Below are 25,741 nucleotides of genomic sequence, written 5' to 3'. Positions count from 1 at the left end.
AAATAAATACCCAGTTCGTCAAAATGAAAAATCAGATCGTGTATACATTGCCCAAGGGAACTTTGTTCTTAAACTTCGATTAAATATCTTGTCAATGGGTAAATCGTATTTCTTACAAAATGCAACTGAGATTCTGGGATCCATATAGTTAATTTTTGATGTATTTAATGCTACAGTCTTATTGTCATCTTTGATTTTGATTTTTAAGTACAAGTTCGAAATCTTGCTCTTAATAGAGTCTATTTTCTTTTGCACAACATCTGGACTTGAGTTCAAGTTTATTGGATATTTTCTTTGTTTTCCATTAAAAGAAGTTTCAATAGAAAGTTTTGGCAATTCATTCATTGTAACAGATTTATTTTTTTTCAAAATCTTTAAAAATGTTTCACAGATTTTTAAATCCTCTTCTAATTCCTGTTGCTGCTTAACCATTTTTTCCATAGAGGATTCGTGTTGTTTAGGAACTGATCTCTGATGGTTACATAATATTGCAACTTCTCTATTAGCATCATTGTAAAATCTTAAAATATCGTTAACATTGGTAATATCTACTTCGTTATTAAAATTAGAAATTTTAATTTCTTCTTTCGAACATCCTTCAAGCTCCATTTTGGTTTTTTTTTCACTTTTCATGGTTGGTTTTGCTGAAATTTTTGAAAGCTCACGTTCCAACGTAATTGATGCGTTGAATGTTCTAAACACTTTAGCAGAAAGTTCTGGCATAATGGATTTCAGGTATTGATTGAGAGAACTCATATTAATCTGGTCAAAGACATTTTCCATTTTATCTTTGTTTTTACAGAAAATTGTTAAATTATTGAACGCTGCCGGGTCAATAACGACAGTATTATAATATCTAATTGAATCTTTACCCAAAAAATCCAAGGTAATCGATTTTTCTTGTTTATTAAATGTAATATGTTCTACTCTTAGTGAACAACAGCCAACAGTATCAGCTTCCTCGTCCGTGTCCTTTTCTCCTCCAACTCTCAAAGCCAAAAAGTCAATTAAATATGTTGCTGTGCCAAGCTGCCTTTGAGTAATATCTCCACTTATCATTTTTTTCCGATAATCATCACGTATTGCGTCAATATAATCCTTTAGTTTCCTTGCCTTTTCGTATTTATTATAATCACTCATTCCTTTAAACCCACTTGAAGCGGAAAGGAAAATATATTTAAATTGATTATTTATAGAGTCCCTATAGTATGCAAGCCAAGTAACTGTATTGTCATGAAATATGTCCTTCCAAGCGTGCCCTTTCATACTATTAGGTACTTTTGGAACAGGTGCGTCTTCCGCAATATTTAATGTCACATCTTCAGGAAAAATTCGTCTTTTTAACATGCCAGACTTTGGATGTTCCCCCCTGCCTTTAAAAAGACCGGGTGGCTCAATCCTAAAATTTCCGACTTTTTCTTTAATCCAATCAACAAGAGCGTATACAAATAGTGACTCTTGGTCGCCCCTGTATTTTTTTTGAAGTTCTTTCTCCTCTTTTGATAAATTTTTTTTTGCTTCTTTCTCATCCTCAAAATATTGCTTGATAACATCAAAGTTACACTTTTCCCACTCTAAATTATTGTGTAATTTATCCCCAACTGGTATCGAACTCATAAAAGCCTTTCTAACATTATTACTAAATTTCTCCTTTTGAGCCCATTCAGTATCTTTCATTACTGACCAATAACTTGCGATCTCTTCCGCTTCTGGAGGAAGTTGAATCCGCTCACCATTATATATCAATGGCTTATTATGAACTTTGTATGGAGGGGCAAACATCACACCTTGGTGTTCAAGATATTCCCATTGTACACCAAGTTCTTCCTTCGGGGGGCGTTCCCACCATTTATTGAGAGGCTCATAATCCATCTCCGTTTTCTTCATAACTTTCCTCCGCTTGTTAGTACTACCCAACAATAAATCTTTAGATGACGCCATTTTTTTCTAAATTAAAATTTAATTACTTAATTCAATCTTTAACAATGGCGCTTTAAACTTAAAAAACAATGCATGGCCCATTTGATAAATATTCTTAAACATTTTTTGATGTGTGATTCTCTGCACACTATCACCCTTTCTTAAAGACTATGTTATTATTCTTTAGTTACCCATTAATTTCTAGAATATACAAATTATAAATATACATTTATAAATAAATTAGGAAAATATATATATATATATATATATATATATATATATATATATATACATTTATGTATATATGTTGAATAAAAATATATCTAACATATATATGTAAAAATATTTTTGTATAAATGGAAAATAAATACGAAAATAAAACAATGGAAAACAAAGTTCACGAACCGTTAGAAAATGCCAGCTGCAGATTATCATTGTCCAATTGTATAAAACCACTCCCAAAAGATATTGCAAAGTTTGCGCTTTATATTGTTTGCATTTCCGACTTTAGCTCTATTATTCAAGTTTTATATAACATTGTATCATCAGTTACAGTTAGTACAATATTTGTCATTTTTTCCATCATATGTTCGTTATTTGGGATTCTTGGTTTTTATTCCATCACGAAAAATAACAATACTACTATGAAGTATTACATGATTTACACTTTCGTAAAATTAATAATAGAGTCGATCACATCTTTTGGTATGTCGATAATATTTTATATTTATTATAAAACTACAATATATGATGAAAATTTCCCCACTTGGGTTGTTTTCTTGATAAATGCAATATTTTTAACATTATCCAGAATTACATTTTCATATGTCGCATTTTCCTTTTATAAAAGATTAGAAATTCAGAACTATGAAAATTTGGAGAAAGTTACAAATAAAGTGTAAAAATAATTAACATTTTAATCATCTTCAAAATTAGGAAAAATTGAATAAACATTAAACATAAAAACTATGATACTTAGTAATTGAAATATTAATTTATTAATTATTAATTTTATAAACTTTAAACATTTTACTTTTCCAAACTATTCTTTCCAGATAGACTTTGCGCCACACCATTTATTCCACACCGAAAATAGATTTTACATGTATTAATGGACCAATCAATCGATTTTTAAATTTCTATTAATGGCAAATCCAGATACTGATCAAGAAAAAAACTCTACTGTTTTTCAAGATATTACCACAAAAAACTCATTCATTCCTGAAGTAACTATTAATACTCACAATATTCATGTGGATGGTTTATATCAAGATATAATCAAAGAGAAGCCAAGAAGAAAAAAATGTAGAAAAACAATATACAACAAAATACAGGTATCTATTATAAATCGGCTCTGGAAATTGTCAAAAGAAAGAAAGCTACTATACCACATTCGTAACAGATGCCTAATTTCTTTAAATTGTACTGATCCTAATCATGAACAACTATTTCAAGATTATTGGGCACTAGCTTATCCTGAGTATCCTGAAATAAATCGGATTTCAAGTAACTGGAGGTTATTAGGATTTCAAAATGACGATCCAAGATTTGATTTCAAATGTGCAGGATTTGTGACTTTGGAAAATTTGGTATACTTCGCAGAAAATTACAGACATGTTTTTAGAGAAATACTTAAAGAATCTCAAAGATTTTTTTTAAATCGAAATAACAAATATTTACATAAACATAATACTCAAAGATCTATTATTAATTCCCGTAATATTAGTGATTTTATGAGCCCATACGAAACTCCAAATAACTTAAAATCTTCATTGAGCAATTTAAGTATAATTTCTACTCCAATTAATATTAATGATTCAAAAAAAGAATTTAATGGTAATTTTGAGCCATTGTTGCCAAAAATTACAGAATCAAGATCAACTATTAGTGAGATGAGCAATCATTCACAAATAGATCAAATTAATGTTTCATATCCATTATCTGCAGCATTAATCAATGTTTCAATTATGGTATGTCTATACCTTAATTTAATTCCGAGTGTATATAAAATACCCGGAATTCCAACAGTATCTGCAAGTAGAAAAGCATTAAGGAATTTCATAAGGCTAACCAACGAATTTTCTCTCAATACGCTCTCTGAACTCTTTAGTGTTTGTGCAATAAGATTTCATGCAGAGTGGTTGGATATTGTAAAATTCTTAGGGCACAAAGGTGCTACTTCTGAATTCGACAAAGTTCTCAAAAACGTTCAGGTAGTAATGGCAGAGACTATTGAAAACCTTCCAAAAGATATAATGGAGTTCAGACAAATTTGTAATTTAGAGAAATATTGTTAGAATTACAATAGAAAAAACATACAATCAGTAACCATTAAATTACAATAAATTATTTGAATGTATAAAATTATTTCAATGGTTTTAATTTCTAACAATCGTTGCTGTTCTCATAACTATCAATTTGAAACGAAACATCTCCCTCTTGTGTAACTCTGGGTTCTCTCGGTCTTCTCTCATAATTTAATATATCATTAACTTCCAGAGAATTCATAGAGCTTTCAGTAATAGAATGGTATTCATCATTTTGCATATTTCCTAAATAGTTGTTTGTAGATATGCTATTATTTATTAAAGAATTGCTTAATATGTTTTGTAAAAAAATATTATCGTAGGGTGAACGTTCAATGCTAATCATCTGCCCAAGGGACGAGTTTTGTGTTTGGCTTACTCTCTCTTCAACAGCCTGATTATTCAGATTAATTATATTACTAGAATTGACTAAATTTGTTATAGATGAGGCGTTAAAGTAATTATATGCAGCCAAAATATTCAATTGTGCAATTACGTTGTTGTTAATGTTAGATAAATATTGATTACTAGAGGGCTCAGCAAATAGTGTGCCGTTACCTAAAGAAATAGGAATTTGATTTAGATTCGAAATATGAGTTTGCAATGATTCATCTTCAGTGGAGCTTGTATGAATTTGTTGAAAGTCTTGTGATACTAAATTAATTGTATTGTTTCTCCCAGTACTATTTGGTTGTCCGGAGTATAAGGCACCAATCATGTATGGTAGTATTTCCATTTTGCATTGCCCTACTTTAAGAACCATGCCGGGTAATAGCCTAACTGGATAGCTGAATGGTTTTAGACGCAAAAATGTTCCAGATGTAGAGACATCCTTAACATACCAATTTGATAAACATCCTTTTGATCTACTTAAATAGTCAGGGCTGTCGCATTCTCTATTTCCTACTGATGAATAATAAAAAATGCAATGTTCTCGGCTAATATATCCATTACTCTCTGTTACTTCTACTTTTCTCAAACCAAGAGCTCCATTTTTTCCTCGTCCGAATACCATTCCAGAAGGATGGATAATTACTGACCAATACATTCCATCTTCTGTTTTTTTTGCTCCTTCACATGGAACAGAAAACTTGGATCCAGTTGGAATGTAAACCTCAAGACATTCTTTGATTTCTTCGAGCTCTAATTCTTCAAGTGGAATTTGCAAAATTTCACTTTCTTGGGCAAATTTTAGTGAAATCGAATCATCTTTATTACAACTTACGAAAGAATCCTCAAAATTACTATTTTTAGTTTCATCCGTCTTATCCTTGTTTTTACCATACTCATCAATATTTACTACTAAATTTAATTTATTACTCCAACGTAATTTTTTCCATTCATTTATTAATATTTGATTGTCGAAGTGTAAGTAATTATTTTTGTTGATTATTTCCTCTATTGTCCGAATTTTAACAATTATTTCGACTCTATCTGCCAAATGAATTATTTCATCAGTTGCAAGTCTATGCTTAGACTGAATTTTTAGCATTGTTCCAATACTACTTCCTAAATCAATTATCCCAATACCCCAATCTTTTCCGATTGAAGAAGTTTCATCAAATATATATGAAAAATCATCCACGTATTTCAGTTCTTGAGCAACCTGAGCATGTTCCTTGATATTAACTATTAGTAAGTGATTAGTGCTTACGGAAGAATGTGAAATATGGATAGTAGATTTAGAGTGCCTCCCAAGGTCCCAAGGAAGAGGAGATCTAAGAGTTCCCAAATCATAAATTTTTGATTCTACACGGTGTATTCTATCACTTAGTATACGTATTATAGGATACGTATTTGTTTTAATAAATGGACTTTGTCCAATATTTAGAATTGTTGGCTTCAAAGCAATACACTCTTCTACCCATTTTTTGACTTGATTTTTAAATACTGCATTACTATTAAGGGTAAAATCTGTATTTTTTTTTAAATGGTCAGTTTCATCATCATCAAGATTAAAAGGTAATGGTGGGCAACCCATCCATTTTGTTAACAAATTAACCTCCAGTGGCCCAATCATATATATACCGTTTGACCAGACCATACTTTTAAATTTAGTATTATGCAGCATTGATGACAGTTTTGACAGGTGGTCAATAATGCATCGAGTTAAATCTTCTGCAAAAATTATCCCAATACCCAGTATTTCATCAGAAATTATTCTTGCAAACAACGTGACTGATATGATTGGTTTACAAAAACACAGTTGCCACCACTTTGGTCTATTCTGTCCTTTGAATTCATTGTTTGTAAACAAAATTTCATTATCATTTCTTTCATCCCAAGAGGAGTTCTCGGATTGTTTGAAAATCCCCAATGAAACAATAACATTATGAATTGCCATGTTTATTCTGAAGTTGTATCCTATTAATTGTCTACATACTGGACAATTTTTTCCCAGTAAACGGTTGTGAGTAATGCAATACCTACAAAAAGTATGCCCACACGGAATTGTAACAGGTAAAATGTAATAATCAAGGCATACAGGGCAGGTAAATTCTGATAATATTTTATTGGAAATACTTGTACTCTCAAAACCATTATTTACAGATATACCTACTTTTCTAGACTTGCTTTTTACCATAATATCATTTTCTAATATATCGTATGATTCTGTACTGGGAGCAACATTAAAAATTCGGTTGCTACTATCTGTAATATCTGAAACATGTTCACAATTCTCCTTGTGCTCATTTACAGATTTCTTTTTTATTATATTATTAATCATATTTCGTTCACTCGCAAAGTGAGTTGGATAAATTATTATAAAATAGATATTGACATAAATAGAAAAGTATTAGAGATCAATTGATTACCATTTTAATTACAAAATATTAGTTTGGGAGTATTAATAAATATTAATGTTAATTTGTTTAGTCGCACTAATACACAGATCATGCATTATCGAGACTATTTTTACGCGGGTAAAATGGCGGAGGTATCTGTCGTGTTTGTTTTATAATTTTTTTCTTCACATTTCCTCGAAATGGCTATAAAAATAGAATTTTCTGGTGGATTAGAAGTTTTAACAGGTGACAAACAAAATGTGGAGATTGATCTGAATGATCTAGAATCTAATTCGATGAAGAACCTAATACTTTATGTAAAGGAAAATATTATTCAGTATAGAAAAGATCATTTTATTGAGACAGGGTCTAAGATTAAACCAGGAATTATTGTGCTAGTTAATAATTGTGACTGGGAGATTCTAGGCGGAGAAAACTATGTTTTAAGCAATGGAGATCTTGTCACCTTCATTATGACCTTACATGGTGGTTAGGTGTGCATTTAAAATGCAATTAATGTAGATTTTTTAAGTAGTATAAATAGAGAATAGAATACTAATTATACATAATAACTATTGTTGATTTGTATGCTTGTTTCATCATAAATCTTTGATATTACTATAGTGGCAAGGATATGTCGTTCTCTCCATTCAATTTCGACTTTAAAAAATAATACATGAAATGTGTTAGAAATATAACATTTAAAAATTCCGAAAAAATATGCAGTCTTCTTCCTGGAACGATTGAAAACTTAAATAGTGGATATAATATCCAATAGAATAACATGAATATTCTAGCCAATAGTATAAATGCAACAAAATGGGCAAGAGGTGAAGACACTCTTCGTGGCTTCTTATTGTAAAACATATATATTTGAGGCAGCAAAGCTAAGGAAAGTAATGAATCCATATATGATTCCCAAAATGATATAATTGGAGGTGAGCTAGATTTTCTTAAAAAAAATATCATTGATCCAAGGAAGAAATTCATAATATAAATAGTTAACCAAAAAAAATTCTGAGAAGTTGGGTGAAACCTATTAATTTTCTTTTCATTAAAATTAGCACTTCCGGAAACTTTTGAAATCCAGCAAATTACAAAATTTGTAACATTTAGCCCGAAAGTGTCCCTGTTATTTTCGTATGTTTCATAGAAATTATTATAAATATAGATGAATGTGGTGACAGATAAAAGTGCAGTCAAACAATCACATAAATAGAAATCCAACTCCAATTTGACGTGATAATGTGATGAAAGTATAACTGTTATTATTACATGGTTACATTCAGCCACAACTAATATTAGAAGTGTTTGAAGTGATAGTCCAACCACATTTTTCTCGCGTTTCAATTTGAAGAACAATGCCAAATAGGCAAAAAACCACGAAACTGCAGTTGCAAAGTTAAGTAAGTCAAGCAAAAACGCAAAATTATAAAATATTGGTTTTTCCTGCATAAATAATTATTTAATTAGGAATTGGAAAAAAAACTTAAATTTTAAAATGTATAAAAATCAAAGAGCGCACATTCAAAGCGGAATATGGTTCAATAAACTTAATTAGTGTAATATGAAAGAAATATTATTCTATTTTACTTTTTTTACTCAAATAGTTGATATTATTAGATTTTACACTGGATCTATCGTGATTTTCCCCGAAATCTTCGTCTGTATTGATTTTCTCAATATTTTGAGTTTCACTCTGCTTATCTTTTTTTGAACGATAAATCCATCTTTGATATATGTATATAATAAATATTATGTCATCTCTGAAGCATGCCATTCTGTGCATCCATGGCATATCTATAATAAACGAAAAAATATCATCGATAAAAGTATTCAATGCTTTATATACGAGAAATCTCCAAGGCAAATGATCCACCGATTTTAGTTTATAATTTATATAAAGTTGGGGTGTCATCATTATAAAACCAAAAGTATAAACTGTACCTGCTAATGTAGAAATGATAAAAGAATACCAACCTTTGTATTTATAATATTTTAGTGAATATATCCCATACCCAAAAATACAAGGAGTAAGTAAAATTGACATGTATTTTATTGCAATTGAATCATATTGTCTCGAAAGTTTTTCTTGTTCCAGTTTTGCTTTGGTACCTTCATCAGAAGGATCTAAATAAATACCAGAGTCATCTTTAATTGAGACAAAAGGAAATCTTTTATTAAATAAAAATATCTTTGTTTTCCATAACTTCCAAGCAGAGATTGCAATACCAATAAAGATTTCAATGAGCAATATCCAACTCGTTTCGTTCGAATCAAATAAGTAAAGGCCAATCACTAATTCTGAAATAAATGATGCAAGTATTGAAAGTCCACTCAAACCGTACATTGATTCATTTTTACTCCAAAAACTAATATCATTTTTAAACGCAAGCATTTGGAAAGACGAGTGGAGAATAAAAAAAATCAAGCTAAAAATTAGGTAATATTTGTTAGTTTCCACCAGTATCCTCTTAATCATCATAATGTCTTTTTGACTCTGTCCAAGGCCGTACCTGCTTTGAAGTTCCCACGTGTCCATCATTTGCCTCTGAATAGTATATTTAAATAGTGAAAACGTATTGAATGTTAGAGTTAAATTGAAAACTTGGTTAATAGATGTATCATTCAGCATGTTAAAGTTACGTTCAATACACCAGAAGTCCGAAGGATAGATTATGGGTAAGTAGATACCTTCAGCAATATTATATTTCATAAATGATAAAGGTGGCACGTTACTTTGATTAATATTGTAATTTTGGTTGTCGTATACAACGCGAATATTAATATTATCTTTCCAATATTTTACTTTCTTATCTTGGTGATTAATAACATCTTTTTGATCGTTGGAGTCCAATAAGCTTATAAGAGAATCTTCATCGCTTAGTTTACTCATTGTTTTAGTAAGTTCAACATAATTTGTAGGAATGAAATCATTTTTTTCTTTGCCTACTAATGAAACAATTAGAAAAGCACTAATATCATTGTAAACGTTCGATGCATCTTCAATATCATATTTAAAAAGTTCTGGTGGAAGACTAAGCGAAATATTTTTCGAAAGATTAATATCAGAATTATCATAAATAAGATTTCTAACGTTCCATACTTCAATGATAGATTTTATATTTGAAGTAAAGTTAGCTATTTCCAATAAAATAGATGATTCGTTTAAGTCTTCAAATCTCAGGCTTGAAATATATTCTTCATTTCCAAAAACTATATGGGCATATAGATCGTAAATATTTCCTGGCATGTAATAGTTACGAAGTGGTTTTATCAACTCCCCAGTAGTTTTATTAATTACACCATTCTTCTGCCCACCCATAAAATAATTCATTACAATCTGAAAAAAAATTACTCTTAGTATTGTTCCAAGAATCCCAGAAAACCAGCTACTCTGGGATTCTTCTGCTGGAACGGAAGCAATTCCACTTGTCTCTGAGTTTTGCATTGAAGAGTAAATTAAAGTAATTCTATACTAAAATTTTGCCGCAAGTAAGACAATAAAAATTTCAAGTTACTATTAATAAATATTTTTAATGAAATGCTCGTTTCTATTAATTAATTATCTCAATTTATTAATTTTATTTTAAACTCAGTTTTTTGTAGGATTTATACTTTAATTCTATTCCAGATATATTTTTTTCTCAGTAATTTGAGGTTCTTCATTTGAAAATTACAGAATATTGGGTAAAACTATTTACTGATAACTGCCAATTTTTTCGCAAAAAAATGAATTATTCATCTTTTTTGTAAATCAAATACTTTATAGGAAAAAGTTTATTTTGACTTTAGTGATTGTATAGATTTCTATGCTTAATCTTTTTTAGCGAAATACTCTAATACACAACTTTTGATCGTCTTACTTCATTTAAAATCCGGAAATTTCCATATTTTAAATTATGTACAGATTGGAATAAATGACGATCATATTAAACTGCAATCTTTACTAGTCACCTATTACAGTGATTTTAATTGATTCTCAATAATTTAGGCCAGAATAACTAGTGATATCAGAATAAAACACAACTATCTGTATTATTTAAAACGGATAATTATAATTATTTACTGAGGTTCCTTTAATACAACATTTTTTCATGAAATTAGTTTTTAAGCAAATAATATGAGGTTTAAAGCTAATCAAAGATAAACCGGAAGCGCAGATTCATAAATTTATACTCAAATCAGAAACATATATAGCTTAATTTTCAATTTAAAAATAACTGTTCAAATCTACATTTGTTCAGATCGAAATTGCTCACTTTCACCTTAATTTATGTGCCGCAATTTATTCATTAATGAAAAAACAATAAAATGAAGATAGAATTTAATAAAGTCTCCTATAAAAAAATACTTTCACATTCAATGAAGTACCCACTTAGTTTTATTGACGGAGTGCTAATAGGTTATTTAAGTGGGCAAAACAATTTAATTATTGTTGACTCATTTCCACTTACTCACGGACCAAAGCTCCCACTTATTATTACACTCGGCATACAATATGCTCAAGGATATTGCAACATATTAAATCAATTGAATACATCTGACAAATTTGAGATCATTGGGTTCTATTCAGGTAATTGTGAAGAAAAATATCTTGATTCTGGAGCGTCAAAAGCATATTTTGACCTCATTTCTGAAAGATTACTAGAAAACAACCAGAATTCTATATTTGTCACACTTTCTGGTCAAAAATTACTAACTGGGGAAGGTCTAAACGTGTATTTGCTGAAAAATAAGCAATTACTGTCACACACGCTCATCGAAAACTCGGTGGGACCTGAAATAAAAAAACTAACAAGAGACTTAGAGCACTACAGTATTAATGACTTCGAAGATCATTTGTACAATTTAAAAGCTAAACCCATAAATAATCCATTACTGATAGAAAAATAGATTGTATTCATTTCATGTTAAATCGAAATTAAAAAACGCAAAGTAGCTTGTAAGCGCCTATTACGAGAATAATACGGCGTCTCGATATAATCAGCTTATGACTATTATCAATAATAGAATAAGTCTATTGCGCGAATACTTAATTTACATTATACTTTGCGCAGTAACATTTAAGCCATTTACTCAATAATTGTTGAATCTTTCTTCTACCGTAATTTAGTCGACAGCAATTTTTACAGCCTTAAAGTATATATGAATTATATTGTTGTTTACACATCTACCGTATTTATAGCTTGCATTTTGAATTTGGATTTTTGATTCAAGGTATTATATATATTTATTTAAATATATATTGCGAGAATATTTTGTAAAATGGACACCTTGTGTAGACTATATGAAGGTTTCTCATCTTCCGATGGTTCCATAAGACAGGAATCAGAGAAACAATTTAACAACTTAAAACAATCTGACCCAAATACATTTTTACAGTTAACTCTGGGGATTCTACAACAACAACCTAATTCACAATATCGAGTACAAGCGGCTATATCATTAAGAAATGTTTTTAGGGAGTTTGTTCTTACTCCGGATAATTGCATGTGGAATAAGGTTTCTGCTGAAAACCAAACTATTTGTCTTGCAACTTTACTGAAATGTCTCGAGACTGAACAAGTAAATGTAGTTTCTTTAAATTTAAGTGATACTGTATCACTGATTGCAATGGAACTGTTTCCATGTGGAAAGTGGCCAGATTTACTACCATTCTTATTCAGGTTAATATCGAATTTGCAGAATTATTCCGGGGCAGCAAACGCTCCAGAATCTGTTTCCATTCCTGCAAAACACGCATTTAGAATTATTGGAGAAATAATGCCGGTTTTAGATGATGTGATTACTTCTCACAGAGATAGTATAGTCTCCACAATTAATACAGCCTTGCAGTTCCCCGATGTGGAAATAAGATTTGAGGCAATTGGACTTATTTCTTCTATAGTTGAATCTAATGAGAAGAAGAATTGGTCACCGTTGGTCCCACTTATACCTTCTATTTTAGAAACACTTCAGAACTTGATATCTGCCCAACATGCTTTGGTTATTGATGTTCTATATCGTTTAACTACTATATCAGAATCGGAACCAGCATTTTATCGTCAACACTTCTCCATATTCTTTCCACAAATTTTAAACATTGCAAAGAACGTACAATTATCAACTGACATAAGGCAAGCTGCAATGGAGTGTTTACTTTGCATTGTTGAAACCCGTCCAATGATGTGTATTAAATACCCTTCTTTTGTTAATGATATGGTCTCAACTTTATTAAGTTTTATGTTGGAATTTGATGACGACCCAAGCTGGTCAGAACTGAGTCCAGAGCAAGAAGAGAATGATTTGGAATCGGATATTGATGATGAGGACTGTTTATATCCTATTGGTGAGGAAGGTTTAGATAGACTTGCAAGGGCACTTGATGCAGATTTTTTTATTCCAGTATTCTACCAGTTCATAACAATTTATATGCAAGAAACCTCGGCACATCCATGGAAGTATAAGTATGCGGCTATCATGGCAATTGCGCAGACTATTGAATATCTTCCAGAGGATGATGACAATTACCACGATAGAATTGGGCAGATTATTTCAAGAGTACTTGGATTTTTACAAGACCAATTTCCTCGCGTTAGATATGCTTGCTGTCAAACAATTGGACAAATTTCATTGGATCATTCTCCTTTTATTCAAGAAGCGTTCCACTCTTCTGTAATTCCACAATTGATCCAGGCTATAGATGACCCAATTAGTAAAGTTTCATCACATGCATTATCCGCATTAATCAATTTTACTGAAGAGGTTGTTGCTGAGGACCTACAACCATATGTATGTCCTCTAATGGAGAAGTTGCTGGGAATTTTACATAAAAGTCCACAACCACCTAGAATTGTGAGAGAACAGTGTATAACAATGGTAGCGGTTATTGCTGGAGTAATTGAAAATGACTTTACTCCCTATTACTCTACAGTTGTTCCTTACCTTAAGAAAACAATGAATGAAGCTTCCCCCCAACTCAGGACCCTTAAAGGAAAATGTATTGAATGCATTACAATAATTGGGTTTTCAATAGATTATTCTATTTTCAAGAATGATGCACAGGAGATCATGTTGGTGTTCCTGCAGCTGCTTGGCAGTGGGTTAAAGGGGGATGATCCATTAAAGGAATACTTACAGGAGGCTCTACAGAGAATGTGCCGTATTATGAAGCAAGATTTTGTCCCGTATCTACCTCATTTATTACCTGGAATCTTTAATATATTAGAGACAAGAGAAGATAGTTTAGCCACTAAATTGCTTAGTTCCAACGATTCACCTTCAGATGACGTTGAAAAAAGTGATGGTGGATCACTAGGAATACTTTCTGCACACGATTTCATTGGAATGAGGACCTCACTAGTACTAGATATGGAATCTTCATTAGACATTCTAAATACATTTATTGAAGTTCTTGGGTCAAGTTATCATGAATATATTTCGGGGACAATAAAGGTAATTCATCCTCTTATAAGGTTCTCATTATCTGATGAAATTAAAGAGAAAACTTACGAGGTATTAAGTGGCCTGTTAAAAATAATGCGTGAATTAGCGGAGAGGGACTCTAATCTGAGGACTCAATTTTCCCAAATAATGAATGAACTTATTACATTATTCTTATCTGTAATGGATGAAGAATGCAGGACTGGTACGATTGACAGTCAAGTTATTGTTATTAATGGAGTACAAGAATGTTTAGATTCATTCGGCAACAATACATTAAATAATGATCAAGTGGCTATAATTGCATCAAGATGCTTTGATATGCTACAACAAAGTTTCGTTAGAAGGAGGAAACTTGACGAAAGATCTACTGGAGAAAATGGAGAAATACAAGTAAAACTGGACGTTGACGACGATGATGATAAACGGTGTATTGAAGAAGAAAAAGAACAAGAACAAGAACTTAGACTGAATATTTTAGGTATCTTGGGTGTTTTGATGAAATACTATCCAAGCATCTATTGGGAAAGAGTAGGAAACATTACCATCCAATTAGTTTCTCAACACATTGTTAAAGTTCATAATAATGTGGAGGATAGGGTACTGGGTTTCCACCTCTCAGCAGACGTATTCCAATATTTATGTCCAACAGCCTACCAACATTGTTTACCATGGATACAACATATTTTGGAAGGTATTAATGACCCTATTGCAAGTATTCAACAAAATTGTGCATATTCACTAGCCCAGGCTGCAAAGCTCGAACAGTTCTCCGGCATTTTAAATGACGCACTCCAAGTATTGTTATTAAGACTGCAAAGTAAAACTAAGGGCAAATCGTTTAATCTTGCAAAAGATAATTGTATAAGTGTTTTAAGCAACATAATCGTTCATCACCAAGGATCTATTAACAACATTAATGAAATAGTTAATGTTTGGATTTCATTGTTACCTATAAAATATGATACGGATGAAGCACAGAACTCTCATACGGCATTAATGAACTTAGTTGACTCGAAAAATCCGCACATTTTGGGCCAAAATTTGGAAAATTTCTCTAGAATTTTGGCGATATTTATTGATATTTATGGCACATCAATGTCCAATGATTCACTAAATTCTAGGATTAAACTACTAATTGCTCAAACTGGCCCTAACAACCTTCAAAATTTTGCAACAAATCTTTCAAAGAAGCAAATTGATAAGCTTCAAAAGCTCTGTCAATAGCAATTAGATAAAGTTTTTAAGAAACTAGCAACCGTAAAATTTTGCCTATATCCCAACCTATTGTCTTATATGTAATTTAGTTCTAACTTTACTCTGAAAGAATTTTGAATATTCTGAAAAATTAGACTTTGAGAATGTCACTTCAACTTGTTGTCTGTTCCGAGAAGCTCAGATATTCATTTTCTATATCTATATTTGAAACCTTAAGTAACCTCTGGATATCGTTGATATTTTTACCGATTGAATCTCTTCCTGGAAAGATGTCTCTTAGATTTTGATCGAGTATAAACAATTTTGTATTTGATGGGTGAATCAAGCTTTTCTTTTCACAATATTGTTTAATCTTCAATGCAAATGATCTTAATGAAATCGTGTCTTCACCATCAATAAATTTAGTTAAATTCTTTATTTGTATTTTTTTTTTGTCACGAACTCTTTTGTTCTTTTTTATTTCTTGTTTATCGGTTCTTCTGAGTTTTTCCAAATTCTCTCTTATTATTTGATATATATTTTGAATATCAATATTTAATAAGTTAATATTGAAACATACTGAAAGAAGGGCATATAACTTCCTTAGTGTAATTGCATTCAAGTTACAACTACTTAAAATGATTGCAATCTGAGATTCAATACAATCTTGAGATGGAATTAAGTTAGACATAATTCTTGAATTGACCCATTCTGTTCCAACGTGCTTATCAATTATTGTTTTCACTGTATATGTTTTTTCTCTTGCCTTCAATTTTTTAACAATCCTACTTTCTTCAAGTTTTTCTTCAAAATTTAGGCAGCCAATAGGAATAGGTGAGAAATGGTTTTCAAATACTTGACTAGGTATTTGTATATCTTTAGTTAGATTACTATCAATTTCAATATTATTTTCGTCATCGTCAACATTTTTATTTCCCATTGTATGTTGAAAGCCTCAAGAAGGGGGAGAGGGGTAGGAGGGGGAGGGAAACATTGCGTCAGAAAAATCAATTTTAGAACATTGGAAATTTCAAACAAATGTTAAGGCCCTATAATTCTGTCAAAACGAGACAAATTTGTATCAAGAAAGAACCAATTCAGGAACTATCTTAAATTCGAACGAAGGAAAATGACTTAATAAAGAAAAATGTACAACTTACAACTCAAATACAGACAAATTCAAAATATAATTATAGTTTATTTTGACATTCTAAACTTATTTTGAAAATATAGAGTTACTTAAGGAAAACTAGAGACTAACGTGAGGACTTAAGCAATCTATCCTTCTCTGAACTCCTCGAAAAAGAAGGATTGTATGGAGATCCTCTCTCAAGTTCTCTTTCTTTCCAAGTCTTCCAGCGTAAGAAGTTTCTTCGGTCAATTATTTCTCTGTAAGATAAATACTCACCACCGTTTCCACCGGCTCTTAATACCTTGTAGTATGAATATAACAAATGTGAATACCACATTGTGTACAACATAGCGAAAACCAGAATCGAAAGTAATACAACTGGGTTTGATAAAACCTTTAGACCATATAATTTACCTAATTTAGGGGCATAAAATATTCCAAATATAGTGAATGATTGAGAAGCCAAGAATGAGAAGATAGCAAAATTAATTAATCCCATTGATTTTCTAAGAACTCCAAAAATAGATAACAAAGATGAAAATATAGATAAGTACAACGTGAGTGCTACAAATGCCTCCTCTTTTGGTGAACTTCTCAATGAACTTATTATTTCAGTGATAATGAGTAATAAATCGCGTGGCAAATATTTATTCATTAGATTGACAGCATATACGCCAAATCCATGTCGAACTTCTAAATACGAATTACCTGACGGAAACGTGTCTTCTTCTTGGTCAGACCCCAGTAAACCAATAGGAACCGAGAATAATACAGACGTCGCTGAAAGCAATAAAATAATATTTAACAGGCCTTGCACAAAAACTGCGAGTCTTAGAGATAAGCATAAAAAACCCTTCCTTGCACCACCAATCAGTGAGCCATGCTTTAGTTGAAATCCTTCAACAGAATCCATATCAATGGTGGCCATTGAATAATTGAGGAGAAAAAAAGTTGATAATTTTCTTCGGGAAAATGTAAAATATAACTAATAATAATTAGTGGTTTTCAAATGGATACAACAAGTTTTTAGTATTGAATGTCACGTCTTAAATTCATTTGAAATTGTTATAAAAAAAAATACCGTTCGTGTCTTTGCGGTATTTACAATACTGTCCGTTTTCCCCCGCAGGTACCCTACTTGTATTCTAAAAATATTTTTAACTTGCCTATATGACTTTGTCTGCTTATATCGTTAAGCTATAGTTCTAGAAGTTAAGATATATTATATTGGTCAGATTTTCTTACAATTTTTAAAAGGTAATTTTATTATAATGAATGGTACGGAGAATAAAACAGCTTCGATTACGGATAACAGTGGAATTCATGTCAATAAAGGCATGATTGAGCCAGTTACATACATTTGTGGTGGTAGGTTATGTACTTAATTGTAATATTGAGTAATTTTACTATTTTAGAATGTGGTGTTGATGTTAGTTTGTTATCTCACGGTGCAGCAGTAAGGTGCCGAACTTGTGGATGCAGAATTCTATATAAAAAAAGAACGAGAAAGATGATTCAATATGAAGCCAGGTAGACTTAGTATGTTTAAAATTGCATAGGTTATTGAATATCTAGTGTGTTTATTTTAATATAACTTATTTGTAACTTTTTTATTATACTTTTGTTGTAAATTTCATTAGATAATATTTGATGCCGCGGGATACTGATTGCTGGTTCGTTCTATGAGAAATAATTGTGTAATACTGATTCGTGGCGTGACTCGTTTTACAACGAATTTAGACAATACTTCATCATTTTTTTAGTTCAATGTTATCACACAGAGTGTACGAAATATCAGTACTATTGTTAATAGGGAAGAAAGTTGGACAAAAAAGTTTTGTTTCAGCAACAGAGGTTCATCCTCATTTACCCAAACTTGAGTTTAAAGAGAATAAAATAAGAGATTTTAATTCCAGCTATAAATCTATACAATGTAAAAGCTCTCTTTTCACTTTGGATACTAAGAGCTTAGATATTTATAATGAATTTGAGCCAACACAAAACAAGGGATTTTTTTCATTTTCTGATTTAACGTCTCTTCTTGAGAAACTCCCCTCCACTGAATTGATAAAGTACAGCAGTTACAGAGATGATTTTGTACATCACAATCCTGAATTAAAGTCATCTGAAGAACCTTTGACATCGAGAATGATTTCCCGGCTAAAACAAATCGCTATTGGGAAAAGTCTACCTGAATACAAAAATTATATAAATAAAGTTCCTATTGAAAAGAGGTCTCCCAATGACCCCAAAACTCCGAAATGTGATACAAGGCTGACAAAAAGAGAGTTTGACAACCTTTATAGAGAGTGGCGAGTAAAACTGCATCAGTACGAAGGCGAAATTTCTTCTGGCGCTTCAACTAGAGTTAATACCCCAGAGAATAATCTAGGCCATCAGAATGGATATTGCCCGGAAATAAAAACACTTAATATATAGGTATTTATTATTTTCAATAATAGAACAATCTTCAGTTGGTGTATTGAAAAGTTTAAATAGCGATTAAATTTATAATTTATTGATTAATTTTATTGCTGAAATAACAACTCGTTACCATATATCGCTATGGGTACCAATTATGTTAGACATCTAAAACTAAGTGTTTTTAATTGAATATGAACTGGAGGCATACAAAGGGGTTTAATGAAATTGAAGATCTCTTGAAACGTGTTAGGGATATTGAGCTACTATGTGTATCTGCTGCGAGAATTGATAAGAGTTCTAATATTGAATCGGAATATACCAAACACAAGATTAGGTTATTCGAGTTATATAATACAGCAAGCACAATTTTAGATGGCCTTGAGAGTAATACAAACCAAACAAAGTTTTTGATCAAAATTAAATTAGAAGATTTAATTAATCAGATGAAAATTGAAATACAGGAATTACGAAAAATACATAACAAATACTACTCTCCAAATTTACATATTTCCGGGTTGGCTAAAAAAGATGATAAATTTCTGGAAATTGAAGATTACGAAAGAGAATTCATTGCAATCACTCAATCAAGGTTTAATAAATTGTTTGTCAATCCGTGCTCAAAAATGGCTCATTCATTAACTCTTAATGATTTCATGCTTAGATCTGATTCAGTTAACAAATTTGAACATAAAGTGATTTCTAATTTAGATATGGCGAAGATTAATGAATGGAATTTGGAAAATCAGAGAATAGATGAAGATATAAAAGAAATTGGGAACACGGCATTAAGAATTGCTGATAGAGCGGAACGGCTTGGCTGTGAGGCCAAGACACACAGTATTAAGATAGAAGAAATTAAGGGCATTACGGAATTCGCCACGGCTGACATTGCCAATTTGAATAGGAAGGTTCAGGAAATAATAGGTACAAATAGCAACACCACCTTCTGTTGTAGAATAACATTGGTTATACTGGTCTTTATCTCTATTTCAATTATTATTGTATTGATATTTAAAAAACTAATTTAGCACTCAATTATAACTCGTAAATGATTACTTAACTAACTCTATTTAATTTTCCCTACTAGCAATGGACTATACAAAAAGACTAACAAATCTTTGTTCAAACTCCGAGTAAAGATGATTGGTCTTAGAATTGATTCTGTTCTAAATTAGAATCTTTTTTCTCATCCAAGGTTTCAACTTCAACATTATCTACTTCCAAATCATTGTTCTCAAAGTTCTCCTCCTTACTTTCAATTATAGTTTGTTTATCAGAAGCTAACTTCACTCCATTCTTAATTTTGCTAAAAATTGCAGAGAAGAAACTTGTATTAGAGTTATTAGTTTCTGTAACTTTCTTATCTTCTGAAGACGAGTCGTTTGAATCCGATTCGATGATTTTTTCTAACTTTTCTGGCTTATCCTTAATTCTTTCCACATGATATTTGATAGGCTGTATGTATGGATTGTTTGTTCCATTTCTTGAGCCATCAGATTCAAGCCTCAAAGGGTGTTGTATTATTGGGGGATTCGTATTTAGGTTCTCAAATGTCAAAGCAGCAACCCCTGTGACTGACTCTGGGGCCCAATTTTCTGGTATTTCTACACATTCCATTAAATGATCAACATTATAAATGAAAGGTGGTGTAATATCTGGGTTGCTTGGATTAATATATTGTTGAACTTCCATTGCATGAACCTTTAACCTAATTGGTTCCAGCCACCCACAGTCCTCTGGCTCCATAGTTTCAGATCCTCCGTAAATAAAGGTTTGCTTGTGTTGCAGCGGCTCAGTGACCTGCCTCTCAGGTGCGGCGACGATTGCAGCTGGAGTAATACTGGCACCTGTAACTAGCCTTGAAGGAGCATTTACAGATTGCACATTTAGGCCAGCTGCACTTATCATTCTACTAGGAGGTGCCTGATTTATGGGCATACTGTTAATTTGAGGAGGGTTACAGCACATCAATGGATTCGCCCTCTGTGAATATTGCGGAACTTGATTATTCCTATGCGAAAATGCGTTTGGGGTGCCAAATTCTGAAGCCCCTCTATTTGTGGGAGGTCCAGACCTCAATTGAAACATTCTAAATAATATTTTGAAAGAAGTTCTAACTAGTTTCCAGACTATAAAATGATTTATTCAGTACGGCTATTTACATGTATTAGACATAATTAACACGTCCATCCTGTACACATTATTACGCATAGATCTGTATTTATGTTTCAATACTATTGAATAAAAAACAACGTAATTCGACTTACTTTAACAATTTAAACGACTTAACTGGAACCCTTTCTATTTGATTTATTCATTTATTGCACTTGATTGTATGCGAGCTAACTTGTAGACCAATGTATTTGTGGACTGAATTTTTTGCGCCATCGTTCCTTGCGGTATTTTCTAATAATTCATATAGTTATTTTGGGCTTAAGTGATTCTGTTATTTTTCTTTGAACTTTGATTTTTGATATATAATGTGCCTTCTTCTGGTATACTGCTGTCACCGTTAAGTTTCAGGAAGTCGTATTAATAAGATTGAAATGTGAGACATTTTTAACTATGAGTAAATTTGGAAGATGCATGGACATTATTATAAACTCTTTTGAATGCTTTGCAAAGTTTCTTGGTCATTTCCTAATAGCTTTTGTATTTTTTGCAATCTCATTCTTGTATACAAGTGGCACATTTTTTATTTTTCCTTTTATGATCAAAAACTCAATTATTCTCATATTCACAAGATTAACACTGCTTTTTTTTACTGTAAATCTTGTATATAATTATATTTTATGCCTTATTATTTGCCCTGGGTTTGCAAATCCCAGCAACAAATATGAGGTCACAAGGAGTGAAATAACGCAATTAGATATTGAAAATGGTGAATCTCTATTTTTAGAAAGCGAAAATAATTGTGTAACTCAATTTGAATATAGGTTGAATATTTTAGATGAACGCACTCCTCCAAATGAACAACATTTTTTACCAGAACACTACACAACTAGTGGTAAAAATGATTTGTTTATTGAACCAAACAAAAGTTACATGAAAAATTGTTCCAAATGTAATGCAATAAAGTATCCAAGGACTCATCATTGTTCAGTTTGTAATAAATGTATTTTAAATATGGATCATCATTGTCCATGGATAGGGCAGTGTGTTGGTCTCTATAATCGGAAGTATTTTGTTTTATTTTTGGCTTGGTCATTTTTAAGCTGCTCTTTAATTTCCATATTTTCAATACCAATGATTATAATATTAATTTCATCTTTATCTGGAATTGACTATTACAGCGACAAGTCACTTTATGACAATATCACTTTCCAAGGATTGCTTTTTACATCAGTACTTTCAATTTCCTTTTCTTTAGGTACTGGTGCGTTGTTTTTTTTTCATATATACCTTTTAGTAACAAACCAATCAACTATTGAATACCACCAAAATTTGTTTACTAGAAAAAATTTCAATGAAGGTGAAGTTCGGATAAACCAATTTGACAAAGGTTTTTCCAATAATATTAAAGAAATTATGGGCACAAATAGATTTCCTCTAATACTATTTCCCTGTTTTTATTAATATTTTAATATTCAATGATAATTTGGGCAGATTTCATTCAAACATATTATTTTATTATTTTTTGTTCTCCCTGGTATTTTTTAGTTAATACAAATTTCGTAACTTTATTCAACCATTTTCTTTAATATCGTGTTGTTTCTTTCTTGATAATTACTGAAATATTCAATTCAAATAATTTAGCATTTTTAAGTGCTAAAGTGAAGTTTATAGAATTATTACTGTAACTTTATTTGAACTGAAAAAAGTTTATTTTCGAACTTTTTATTGGATTTAGTTGGATTTTTAGAACTTTAATAATCAAATCTGGAATATATAGTTTTTCAAAAATGTCATTTTTATTTTAATTTATATATAGATTTAAATTGTTCTATATTATTGTCATCTCATGCAAAAAGCTAAATATATCTTAAATAAGATTAAGAAATTAATCATAATCAATTCTATTAGTTGAATAAAATCAAACTAGTTATATTTAAATAGTAATTATTCCACAATAATTCATGTAATTTATTAATTTCGAATTTTCATCAGTATAAATTTAATTTACTTTCATAGCTTTGATTAAACCATGAAAAGTATTATTCTACTTCTTTTAAAATTTCGAAAAAATTTGAAATAATGTTTCGGATCATTCGAATAGGAATTTGCCGATTTTAGTCATGATTTTTCTTACTTGAATAAAGTTATTTTGGCATCACTGCAAAAAAATATTGATCAGTCGCCATTATTTTTATTAAATAAAAATAGAGAACAAATCATTAGAGAAAAGTTTTCATTCGTCAAAATTATTAGAGTAAAATGATTGAAATTTTGGGAAAAAGACAAATTTATGAATAAAACAAATTTCAGATATTTTAAAAAACAAGTGCATTTTTCTTTTGATAAAATTAATTACACGATTTTACTGTAAATTTATAGTTAATACGAGATAAGGATTAGTTTACATATCATTAGAACACTATGGATGATTTTCAGTCGAGTATCTATTCGCAAAATTTATCGGGAATATACATAAAGTTACACATAGTATTATTATTATAACATAAATTAATAAAAATTAATGGTTCATCTTTGCAAACCTTATTCCCACAAGAAAATAGCGTTTAATTGGTAATAAAATTGCCTCTTATACCAAAAACTGAGAATCAGCCGAAGTGATTTTAATAAATTACAAAAATAACATCTTCACTAACCTTGCTTCATTTCACTTATTGTAATTTTGTAAATTAATATCCAGTTTAAAGCATTTTGAAATATGAAGATACATATTAAATCACCTCGTAACAATTAAACGTTTTGAACATCGATAGAGATATCAATGTAACCTCAATTTGTGCGTATAACATAGCTTCATATTTAACTCTTCGTAAGTTGCATAAATATAAAATCAAAACAGTGAGAATTAGAAGTTAAAAGTAAACTTGAGTAAATTCTGTTCGCTGCTATTGAAAAATTCAAAATTTCTAAAGGAAATAATCTCAAAAATAATGCTGGAAACGTTAAATACAATTATCACGTATAAATGTTATTAAATACTCCAGTGTGTTAATTAATAATATGAAGCGTACCTTTTTCAATTGAACAAATGTCTCCTGAATGGAGATTACCATCACCTCCAATAATATTCAAAATATCACATTGAAGTGCTGATGTTTTGTCATCGTTACTAATGAAGTTCCAGTCCGGTATTCCCCTTGCTAATAAACACTTAGAAGAAAAATAATTTGGAGGTTCCTGAAAATCACTTTGATTTACGAATTTACATGAGGCTTCAGAACTACTTGAAATATCTGGCGTAAATTTACTTCCAAAATCTTCATTGTAGACCCAACTATCTAGTTGAGAAGCTTCCGGTTCATTCAAATAAGAAAATATTCCGCCACGAATGCTACCAACATTTTGTGATATAATATTATCTATCTTTCGTAATTGGTATGAGACCTCATATTCTGTATTACCAAATTGTTGTCTAATACTATGAGGAGTAGTATCTGTACTTGAGACAAAAACTTCTTCTTCACTTTTGCTCAAAAATGGATCTTTAATTGATTCTCCTGTTCTGAACTTTGCCTTGGATTCATTTGTTGAACCTAACTTTCTAATTAAAGTTGTGTTTTCAGCAGATTTCATAATATTAAATTCTGACAGAGGGGCTGGCGGAATTTCAGTGGTTCTTAAATCATTAAGGCTATGGGCAAATGTACAGTTTACGTCACGACATACATCACCTCGCTTAGTTAATTCACAAAGACGCGTAAACCTAAGGTCTGGGAGAGGCCTTAGTTCTTGAACAGAATGTGCAAATGCACAGAGGTTTCCTCTCGTGCATTTACCTACATTATAAAATGCACACATCTTCGTTTTATATAGTTGTCTGCGCACAAGCTCTGAAGAATTTCTTCTCTGGAATAGAGAAGCATTAGAGGCGAAGCAACCAGAACCGATATTTGTAGAAAAGTTATCCCTTAAGCTTTCCATTTTATGTATACCAAGTCTTTGAAACAACGAATTTAATATTTTTGATTAAGTACTTTAAATGTTACTCAGTTGCCAAAAATAGAGAAAGACCTAAGTGCCAAAATTCCTTACTGCATAATCCCAGTTCGAAATTAATTAATCAGAATTAGGAATAGTATATTTCCCAAGAATACACTCTTCATTAGACTAAACGGTATCTGGAATTGACTGGCATGCCACCATTTATAGCGGGTTATGTGTACATTTCAAAGGCGGGAATGCGCATGTTAATATTATAAATGTTTTCAAATGATGTATGCCATGCGAACGTGAATGCTTTAGGAAATTATAATTCACAAATTACAAATGGGTGCAAATTCCATGATGTTAGATTGAACGTCCTTATCCTAATTACGTAATTTTAATTAAACTATTATTAAGTGTAAAATTGAGTGTGTAATAGTTTGCATTTCACCCAAAATTTAAAAGTAAATTTTTTTTATTTGGTCGAAGTATTT

General features: G+C 30.9%; 16 protein-coding genes across 16 annotated transcripts; 8 read left to right on the top strand and 8 right to left on the bottom strand.

Moving 5' to 3' along the window:
- Positions 1-18: 18 nt before the first annotated feature.
- cubi_03006 (DNA topoisomerase I) lies at positions 19-1,941 on the bottom strand (the record flags this gene model as incomplete). Its single annotated transcript, XM_029020018.1, has 1 exon — positions 19-1,941. The coding sequence occupies one exon, from the start codon at positions 1,939-1,941 to the stop codon at positions 19-21; it is 1,923 nt and encodes a 640-aa protein (XP_028876019.1).
- A 335-nt stretch (positions 1,942-2,276) lies between these two features.
- Positions 2,277-2,822, top strand: cubi_03005 (uncharacterized protein; the record flags this gene model as incomplete). Its single annotated transcript, XM_029020017.1, has 1 exon — positions 2,277-2,822. The coding sequence occupies one exon, from the start codon at positions 2,277-2,279 to the stop codon at positions 2,820-2,822; it is 546 nt and encodes a 181-aa protein (XP_028876018.1).
- A 243-nt stretch (positions 2,823-3,065) lies between these two features.
- Positions 3,066-4,217, top strand: cubi_03004 (CED12 family protein; the record flags this gene model as incomplete). Its single annotated transcript, XM_029020016.1, has 1 exon — positions 3,066-4,217. One exon carries the CDS (start codon positions 3,066-3,068, stop codon positions 4,215-4,217), a length of 1,152 nt encoding a protein of 383 aa, XP_028876017.1.
- An 88-nt stretch (positions 4,218-4,305) lies between these two features.
- Positions 4,306-6,954, bottom strand: cubi_03003 (RING finger domain-containing protein; the record flags this gene model as incomplete). Its single annotated transcript, XM_029020015.1, has 1 exon — positions 4,306-6,954. One exon carries the CDS (start codon positions 6,952-6,954, stop codon positions 4,306-4,308), a length of 2,649 nt encoding a protein of 882 aa, XP_028876016.1.
- A 258-nt stretch (positions 6,955-7,212) lies between these two features.
- Positions 7,213-7,506, top strand: cubi_03002 (uncharacterized protein; the record flags this gene model as incomplete). Its single annotated transcript, XM_029020014.1, has 1 exon — positions 7,213-7,506. One exon carries the CDS (start codon positions 7,213-7,215, stop codon positions 7,504-7,506), a length of 294 nt encoding a protein of 97 aa, XP_028876015.1.
- Positions 7,507-7,630: 124 nt separating this feature from the next.
- Positions 7,631-8,467, bottom strand: cubi_03001 (uncharacterized protein; the record flags this gene model as incomplete). The annotated part of the gene is made up of 1 exon (XM_029020013.1): positions 7,631-8,467. The coding sequence occupies one exon, from the start codon at positions 8,465-8,467 to the stop codon at positions 7,631-7,633; it is 837 nt and encodes a 278-aa protein (XP_028876014.1).
- Positions 8,468-8,591: 124 nt separating this feature from the next.
- cubi_03000 (uncharacterized protein) lies at positions 8,592-10,463 on the bottom strand (the record flags this gene model as incomplete). The annotated part of the gene is made up of 1 exon (XM_029020012.1): positions 8,592-10,463. One exon carries the CDS (start codon positions 10,461-10,463, stop codon positions 8,592-8,594), a length of 1,872 nt encoding a protein of 623 aa, XP_028876013.1.
- An 863-nt stretch (positions 10,464-11,326) lies between these two features.
- cubi_02999 (uncharacterized protein) lies at positions 11,327-11,908 on the top strand (the record flags this gene model as incomplete). Its single annotated transcript, XM_029020011.1, has 1 exon — positions 11,327-11,908. One exon carries the CDS (start codon positions 11,327-11,329, stop codon positions 11,906-11,908), a length of 582 nt encoding a protein of 193 aa, XP_028876012.1.
- A 372-nt stretch (positions 11,909-12,280) lies between these two features.
- On the top strand, positions 12,281-15,664 carry cubi_02998 (karyopherin beta subunit; the record flags this gene model as incomplete). Its single annotated transcript, XM_029020010.1, has 1 exon — positions 12,281-15,664. The coding sequence occupies one exon, from the start codon at positions 12,281-12,283 to the stop codon at positions 15,662-15,664; it is 3,384 nt and encodes a 1,127-aa protein (XP_028876011.1).
- A 142-nt stretch (positions 15,665-15,806) lies between these two features.
- Positions 15,807-16,574, bottom strand: cubi_02997 (swib domain-containing protein; the record flags this gene model as incomplete). The annotated part of the gene is made up of 1 exon (XM_029020009.1): positions 15,807-16,574. One exon carries the CDS (start codon positions 16,572-16,574, stop codon positions 15,807-15,809), a length of 768 nt encoding a protein of 255 aa, XP_028876010.1.
- A 316-nt stretch (positions 16,575-16,890) lies between these two features.
- Positions 16,891-17,679, bottom strand: cubi_02996 (uncharacterized protein; the record flags this gene model as incomplete). Its single annotated transcript, XM_029020008.1, has 1 exon — positions 16,891-17,679. The coding sequence occupies one exon, from the start codon at positions 17,677-17,679 to the stop codon at positions 16,891-16,893; it is 789 nt and encodes a 262-aa protein (XP_028876009.1).
- Positions 17,680-18,037: 358 nt separating this feature from the next.
- Positions 18,038-19,205, top strand: cubi_02995 (uncharacterized protein; the record flags this gene model as incomplete). The annotated part of the gene is made up of 3 exons (XM_029020007.1): positions 18,038-18,134; positions 18,182-18,222; positions 18,507-19,205. The coding sequence occupies 3 exons, from the start codon at positions 18,038-18,040 to the stop codon at positions 19,203-19,205; spliced, it is 837 nt and encodes a 278-aa protein (XP_028876008.1).
- Positions 19,206-19,381: 176 nt separating this feature from the next.
- On the top strand, positions 19,382-20,218 carry cubi_02994 (uncharacterized protein; the record flags this gene model as incomplete). Its single annotated transcript, XM_029020006.1, has 1 exon — positions 19,382-20,218. One exon carries the CDS (start codon positions 19,382-19,384, stop codon positions 20,216-20,218), a length of 837 nt encoding a protein of 278 aa, XP_028876007.1.
- A 121-nt stretch (positions 20,219-20,339) lies between these two features.
- On the bottom strand, positions 20,340-21,278 carry cubi_02993 (uncharacterized protein; the record flags this gene model as incomplete). Its single annotated transcript, XM_029020005.1, has 1 exon — positions 20,340-21,278. One exon carries the CDS (start codon positions 21,276-21,278, stop codon positions 20,340-20,342), a length of 939 nt encoding a protein of 312 aa, XP_028876006.1.
- Positions 21,279-21,755: 477 nt separating this feature from the next.
- Positions 21,756-22,766, top strand: cubi_02992 (uncharacterized protein; the record flags this gene model as incomplete). Its single annotated transcript, XM_029020004.1, has 1 exon — positions 21,756-22,766. One exon carries the CDS (start codon positions 21,756-21,758, stop codon positions 22,764-22,766), a length of 1,011 nt encoding a protein of 336 aa, XP_028876005.1.
- Positions 22,767-24,311: 1,545 nt separating this feature from the next.
- On the bottom strand, positions 24,312-25,244 carry cubi_02991 (CCCH domain-containing protein; the record flags this gene model as incomplete). Its single annotated transcript, XM_029020003.1, has 1 exon — positions 24,312-25,244. The coding sequence occupies one exon, from the start codon at positions 25,242-25,244 to the stop codon at positions 24,312-24,314; it is 933 nt and encodes a 310-aa protein (XP_028876004.1).
- Positions 25,245-25,741: the final 497 nt, after the last annotated feature.

The sequence above is a fragment of the Cryptosporidium ubiquitum genome (assembly GCF_001865345.1).
Source record: "Cryptosporidium ubiquitum isolate 39726 chromosome Unknown contig_18, whole genome shotgun sequence".
NCBI classification, from domain to species: domain Eukaryota; phylum Apicomplexa; class Conoidasida; order Eucoccidiorida; family Cryptosporidiidae; genus Cryptosporidium; species Cryptosporidium ubiquitum.
Note: the sequence above shows the minus strand (reverse complement) of the source record. Positions and strands in the feature narration are given on the sequence as shown.